Source organism: Vanessa atalanta, chromosome 12 (assembly GCF_905147765.1).
Source record: "Vanessa atalanta chromosome 12, ilVanAtal1.2, whole genome shotgun sequence".
Lineage (NCBI taxonomy): Eukaryota > Metazoa > Arthropoda > Insecta > Lepidoptera > Nymphalidae > Vanessa > Vanessa atalanta.
This window is the reverse complement of record NC_061882.1, coordinates 1311487-1319385: the sequence shown is the minus strand read 5'-3', so window position 1 is coordinate 1319385 and position 7899 is coordinate 1311487. Positions and strand designations below refer to the sequence as shown.

Here is a 7899-nt window from a genome sequence, read left to right as displayed (position 1 = left end):
CACATTGGTACTTTTTATTCGATTATATTTCATTCTACACCCTCAATTTGGTTCATTCCTAATTTCTAAATCATTTTAAACTGAGTAAGTATTTTCAAATTTAAAATACACAATTATTTATTACAGTTTACAAATATATAAAAGCATTTTTATGTTCGGAAATCAGCTGTGACAGAATATTGCTTTTCGTGTTTGCGAATATGACACATGACGGCTAGACTAGCTGACATCCTCCAAATTGCAAAAGTTTTAAACACTAATAGTTAATCTATCTTTAATATATTTTTTGGTAATAATTTTATTGCCTTACAGTGAAAAATAATAAAAGATCTTCGCGACGTTAAGTGCGACACAAAATGTAAGTATTACCAAAACTATTTCATTCAAACATTGATAAACACATGAATGTTTTTAGGTTATAAATAAAAGTCTTAAATATTTTAAACTATCCAGTCGATATATATTTTTAATTTATTTATCATAGTTAAAATAAACAATGAGCCAAAATTAATACTGAAATTAATCATAGAAAAGGTTAGGTTTTAGAAAACCATAGATAAATAAATAAGTCAATAATATTATGAATCTCATGCAACAATTTAAAAAAGTAGATGTTTTTTTAATTCTTAAATATACCTTACTATATATTTACAGTACCACTACTGTTAAAAATCTTATCTACAGTACATATTATCCTAATAAACATATTGTAATCAGTTACAAGTAAGTTTATGTCAATAATAAATTCAGAAATATTGTTAAAAAACTTAAGCTAAAATTGTAATCATATTAATAAGAATGTAAAGGGTATAGCCATATGATATTATTAAATGAAGACATTATAATTGGGTTTATAATGAATATTTTGGATTGAGCAAAGACCAATTCAGTCATATCATCTTTAAATATATATTGGGATAACTTATCAACATTACATCACAAATAACCAGAAAAAAATGGCAATTTTAAAATAAAAATAGAATTTCATAGAATGTTTCGACTAGTTATTTACAGGCAAATATTTAAAAATGATTAAGGCCATTATTAGTGTATAGAAACTCTAATTTAATCATTAATCTTCAACTCCATAAAACAATTGAAGATAATTCATAGTATAATAGGTATTTCATCATTTAGTTTTGTCTTCATATTATGTTACTTAATTCAATTTGTCGAAAAATGTCGAAACAATTGATACACAATAACTCAGAGAGTTATTCAGTTAATATACTTGTATATATGTTATGGAGTATTGTAAAACCAGTGAATACTGGTTTGTGTCGATATTATACTCATTTCTGATAACCTTTTCTACATAAATGGCCTTATTATTCAATAACTGCTATAAAGCGGTATAAACTTAATTCGAATGGATTAACGGTACAAAGTTTGTTTTTTTGTAATTATTTTACGAAACTGGTAAATCTTTATCTTGTTACAAAGATGTGAACTAATGACCTATGTACGTCAACAGTAAGCGATGAGGCAAAGCATATGCTTGCGTATAGTCAGTACACTACTGAATACGACAATGAGAAGTCACACGTACATTGATTCCTTGGGCTCGGCCAGGTAAAAACAAATTTAACAGAGCACAGCTTTTGTATTAATGGTTTTAATTAAAATAATTGTTATATGAATTATGTTGGTGTTAATTAACTTTTACTTTTATTTTGCAATGTTTCTGTGTGTGCACTAGTTATCTCACTAGGTTTTCAAACAGCATTAAAACCTTTTTCATACAAATCTTTTTTGTGCTAATTTTTTTTTTGTCTTCAATGTTTCAACTATAGTTGTTTATTTAACAGAATAATGGCCAGAGTTCTAGATGGTAAAGCCTTGGCTAAAGAGATCAAGGATGAATTGAAAATCAAAATACTTGACTGGATTAACATAGGTCACCGAGCTCCATCACTACGTTGCATCATCGTAGGCAATGACCCAGCCAGTCATACATATGTCAAAAACAAGATTCAAGCAGCTAGCGATGTTGGTATAGAAGCAGAAACCATTAAATATGATGAGACCTTCACGGAAGATGCACTTATAGCAGCTATTGAATCTCTAAATCGTGACAAAAATGTGGATGGCATACTGGTTCAGCTGCCTTTACCGGGTGGTATTGACGAAAGAAAAGTTTGTAATACTGTTGCGCCGGAGAAAGATGTTGATGGATTTCATATAACTAATGTCGGTCAGCTGTCCCTAGACATGCCAACCATAGTACCTGCAACTGCCCTTGCTGTTATAGAAATGCTAAAGAGGTAAGTTTGTCATATATTCTACATTTTTATTTTTTACATTTGTTACAATTTATTAGTAATTTATTCAAATTATTATTAATTTATTTTGCCAACAATAGCTTCTTTTAAAGTGTCTGTTATAAATGATACTCTCTATTATAGTCTTGGATTTATTTTTCATATAACTTCCTTTTTGAGTCTCCTTTTTTATTTTTATAATTATAGATCTTTTGTGATTTCAATAAATTTTATTAATGAGTTCTGTTGCTTATCATTTTGACATAGATTATATTTAAAAAATAATTATTATTTCATTCTCGTGTGTCAAAGTAATTAGCTCCTGTTTGAGATAACAGATATATTTTACTCCATAGTAAATTTACTGCAATTGTTTGTAAATACTAGATTATAAATACTACTGGATTAAGACCTCTCTGTACACAACACTACTCTGTAGTACATAACACAGTGTAAATATAATTCATTATCTGTTTCAAGGTGAATTTTAAGAAAGATAAACTTATGACGTTTTAATAATTTTATTAACACAATTTTTCATGTTGAATAATATTTAATGCAGAGAAAAAGTTTTGTGATAAAGTTACAGATAATATGGTTTCTTGTAGAAAAGGCTCTTATCGTTTTTAAGAGCATTGAGATCTGCAAAAACGCATTTTTCAAGATGTCGGCTAAGACTTACTAGATTAAAACTTGACTTTACATTTAAGAGCCACTTTTTAATTGAAAAATTAGTCGTTAGAATTTTTTGTTTAACAAAATTTATTTGCTTTTAATTTATTTACTATTTGAAAAATCGATATTATTGGATAATATATATTAAAATATTATAAAAAAAGATATTGTTTATAATATTTAATCCAACTGTTGATGAAATTGTGCAGATTGAGGTGAGTCTTATTCTGATTAAGTTTTTTTATTTATTAGGTTTAAAATAGAGACATTCGGTCGTAATGCCGTTGTAGTTGGACGGTCGAAGAATGTTGGAATGCCTATAGCAATGATGCTGCATAGTGATGGGAACCATGACAGTGGATTGGGTATGGATGCGACTGTGACGATATGTCACAGATACACGCCGGCTGAGCAGCTGGAACTGCATTGTCGGAACGCTGACATTATTGTAACAGCCACAGGTACGTTTCCTTATTTAATTTAGGTCCGGTCAGGTGGAATAAATAATAATTAAAATTTCATATAAAAATTATAGATTTTGGGCTTACACTTTTTTTAAATGTCAATCTTGTATAAGTTTAATGTCAACTGCATAATTCGGGTACACGTTTCTTTTATACAAATTATATTTCATTGTTTTTTTTTTTAATTTTAATTTATTGTAAAGTACAATTAAACCGAAGAACCTATATATTCTTTTTTTATTGTTTTTTTTTTTTTAATTTTTACAACAGGTATACCAAAACTTATAAAGGCAAATATGGTTAAACCCGGTGCTACCATAATAGATGTTGGTATAACGAGAGTACAAAGCGAGCAAGGAAAGACTAAACTGGTCGGAGACGTGGACTATGACGGTAGGAATATATTTTTTAAATAAACGAATTTCTTTATCTATTACATTCCAGACACACAGATTATTGTATGAGACCTAGCAAAATATATATTGTGTTTGTGTTGTGTTTACAAGCGTGTTTATTTCTATTTATAAGGGCATGTACTGAAAATTCGTTCGTCAAAACCGGTTGTCCAGCAACCCATAGGGGGTTATTATTTTTGTGTGAATATTACGTAAATTACATTGTATTTTTTTCCATCCAGAGGTTTCCAAAATTGCCGGTGCGGTCACTCCAGTGCCCGGTGGTGTTGGTCCAATGACAGTAGCTATGCTCATGCAAAACACTTTCCAAGCGGCGCAGAAGCAGCGAGGATCATAAAAAAAGTTTTTATGAACGCGGAATAGTTAATCAACATTATTATCATTCGTTTTTGAATTTCGAATATTTAAGGCACATCCAATATAGGTGTAATTATTAAAAAAAAAAAATGGCAGCTATGATTTATTTAGTCTGTGACCGATTTTAGAATCTCAAAATTATGACGTTTGACAGTGTTGCCATGATCAAATTGTTTGATAGCTTGAGTGCCTTTATTTATTATATAGGTATAGGGATTGACAAGTATTATAATTATGTAAGAGTAATTTAAATGTAAGCTTCGTTACACTGGGTATAAATGTCCGATTTTTGCTATCCGTGCAGTGCCTTATAAAATAGACGTTTGCTCCCAGTGTTTATGTCTTCCATACATTCCTTTGCGGAATTCGCATTTATAATTTTTTACATTATTCATAAAATAAAAATTAGAGACATATTATATTAAGAGTAAATTTGGTATATGTATATCGTAAATGTTTTTTTTTGTAATATTGAAATAATTCAATAAAAATATATTCAAATTTAATTGTGTTTCTTTTAACATCATAAACATTTCATAAATTTCATAAATCATTAAACAAACACTGTTAAGCTACTTATGTAAGTATGACTTGTTGACTTCCAGGCAAGGTGTATTATATACATATAATTGTATTTAACTAACGTGACTTTGTAATCTTAAATGTTGAAAAAAAATATCTACTGAGTTTTTTGCCGCTTCTTCTCGGTAGAAACTGCATTCGGAACCGGTAGTAGCTTCACTTAATATAGTTTGTTAAATGACGATTCAAAATTGCTTGTAAAAGCCTACTTGAATGAAGTATATTTTGATTGACTGATATGGCCGTAAATATATATTTGGTGAATTATCTTATATATTAATAGCGTAAGCCGATTTTTGTGCCAATGATTATGGCACGATGGCTGTACAGTGTACATAAAAGATCAGTTAAGATCTACTTTTTAAAGAGCTCCAGCCGTAGATGTGCAGAATATTACAGAGGATTCTTGATTACACTATCCTACATTGTTACATTTAAAAAAATAATTGGTTTTATAGAGCGGAAAAAAGTGACGTTAAATTAAGAAAAAAAACTATAGTAAACAAAATTGAAAAATTAAATTTCTATCGACAAATTCCAATTCTAACTGAACTATTTGACATTAAAATTTCATTTAAATAAAGTTTCATCATTTTGGCGCCAAATGTAGGTAAGTGACTTGCAGGTTACAATGAAATGAAATAAAAAAAACCTGTCACAAGTTTTAAAATTCCAGTAATTATAAACATTACAATATTTGTACTACCAGACAACATAAATTGTCAAAGTTTACATGATATATTTACAAATATTTGCATCGTGTTCAAACATCATTGTGCCGTTTGCAGTCGAAGAGGGGATAATTCTACTAATTTATAACGGTTTTTCTTTATCTAATAGGTTAGTGTATGGGTAAATTGGAGTTTAATTCAATGTTAATTAATTTGTTAAATGGTAAATTTATTATATTTCACGGTATCTTATTATTAACGCCTATACCATAACCCAAAAATGTTCTCTGTACCGTATGCAAACGGGAATTAGGGCTTACAAGTTTATTCTTATTTCTTCAGTCACCGAGTGTAAAAAGTTACAATACGTTCCCGACCATATTCCGCCCCAACTTCGAAAGAACAGCAACTGAATTGTTAGCCAATAGGAAAACAGCTAAATGGCAACTATTATGTATCGATTTAATTGCGATGAAGTTAAAATTTTATAGTAGAATCGCCCAGTATGACCACAGATTTGGCTCGACGCAATGAATGTGGTGTTTGATTAAAACACAATATAATGCGATTTGATCATTCTTCGCTCAAATGCATTGTATTCATGACGCTTTATTGCAAATATTGCTATTAAAGCGTCATGAATACAATGCATCTTTATTTATTTGAACAAAGGTAGAGAGTAATTATAATTTTTTTTTTTTATCTATATACTGTTATGGAACAAGTGGACAAAATAATATATTATAATAAGTATAATAATAATAATAATAAGAATAAATAATATTTGAATCATAATAACATATTAGCACGATATTTTCCATACAATCTGAGTTCGCTTAGTTTGAATAGATAAAAATCGACCTTTGACCTATGCCAACCAGAAGAGGACTCGAGACAAATAAATGGACATGATATCATCAATATGATATTCACTATGAATTCCCAAAAAATAGCGTATTGAATGATGGTGGTGAGTTGTTATCGGACCTCTGGAAGGAAATTAAAGTCATCATCATCCTTATGCCATTATATTATCTCAATTTTATTTGTGCTCGGCTTCTTCCATACTGTCTGACGTCATCTCACAAGTGACATTATTTCCAAGTATATCGTATTTCTCACTATACATATAAAAAAAATAAGGCGAAGGAAGAAAATATAAGTAACTAGTTAAGTAGAATAGAGTTTTTTTTATTTTATGGATACAAACAATGAGGTGACACTTATGGCATAACAATGTACAATATTACGTACATCATCTAAGTTTCCACTCATACGAATTACACAATTATTAAAATTAAACAAAGACTAACATACATAAAATCAAATAGGTAACTATTATACATTGAGCCGAGATGGCCCAGTGGTTAGAACGCGTGCATCTTAACCGATGATTTCGGGTTCATACCCAGGCAAGCACCACTGGATTTTAATGTGCTTAATTTATATTTATAATTCATCTCGTGTTCGACGGTGAAGGAAAACATCGTGAGGAAACCTGCATGTGTCTAATTTCAACGAAATTCTGCCACATGTGTATTCCATCAACCCGCATAGGACCAGCGTGGTGGAATATGCTCCAAACCTTCTCCTCAAAGTGAGAGGAGGCTAATGTAAAAATCAACAAAATATCTAATTTATCAAGAATGCAACTGACAGTTACAAACTTGTTACCACCATAACAACCCAAGATCGATACCCCTTTCTTTTATTACGTCTCAAAGGTGACGTCACTTCCTTGACCGCGTCATTCTATTTACGTTCTACAATAATAGAATATAAGACATTAAACACAAATTAATTACAGACTAAATAGTTATACACGTCGGTACATATTTTTATAATTTGATACGTAAATTTATCTTAATAACTTTATTTTTAAAGGAATACATTTTTTCGCATAAAATATCAATATCTGAATATATTTACTTTATTGTAATATTGGCTGCTCTGGTATAAGAAGATAATATTATTAGTAGTTTACGTTTTACAAATCGGCACATTAAATATAAATAAATAAATATAAATATTGGACAACATCACATACATTACTCTGATCCCAATGTAAGTAGCTAAAGCCCTTGTGTTATGGAAAATCAGAAGTAACGACAGTACCACAAACACCCAGACCCAAGACAGCATAGAAAACTAATGAACTTTTTCTACATCGACTCGGCCGGGAATCGAACCCGGGACCTCGGAGTGGCGTACCCATGAAAACCGGTTTACACACTACTCGACCACGGAAGTCGTCAAATAATAGCTTATATCTAGAATTAATTCGTAGACAGATAAATTCTATATTAGACAATAGGAGAGGTGACTCTATAAACTGTTAATCATTTTATATAAGAAAAGTTGATCTCTAGCTTGTCTACGTAAAATAAGAGGAGACAAAAGTTGTGTGTTAGCAGCTCTATAACACATAAATGTTTGTAGAATTTTCTTTGTGTGGAATCTAAATAATTTAAAT

The 7899-nt window shown here is 29.9% G+C and overlaps 1 protein-coding gene across 3 annotated transcripts; it reads left to right on the top strand.

The window, feature by feature from the left end:
- The first annotated feature begins 217 nt into the window (after positions 1-217).
- LOC125067634 (bifunctional methylenetetrahydrofolate dehydrogenase/cyclohydrolase 2, mitochondrial) lies at positions 218-4644 on the top strand. Of its 3 annotated transcripts, XM_047676330.1 has the most exons (7): positions 218-358; positions 1475-1572; positions 1809-2264; positions 3189-3397; positions 3671-3793; positions 4038-4161; positions 4205-4644. In XM_047676330.1, the coding sequence occupies exons 2-6, from the start codon at positions 1481-1483 to the stop codon at positions 4151-4153; spliced, it is 996 nt and encodes a 331-aa protein (XP_047532286.1). In that variant the 5' UTR covers positions 218-358; positions 1475-1480; the 3' UTR covers positions 4154-4161; positions 4205-4644. The 3 variants fall into 3 exon arrangements, with proteins under 3 accessions (XP_047532286.1, XP_047532284.1, XP_047532287.1); XM_047676328.1 differs by having other exon boundaries at positions 4038-4644; XM_047676331.1 differs by lacking the exon at positions 1475-1572 and having other exon boundaries at positions 4038-4643.
- The last annotated feature ends 3255 nt before the right edge of the window (positions 4645-7899 follow it).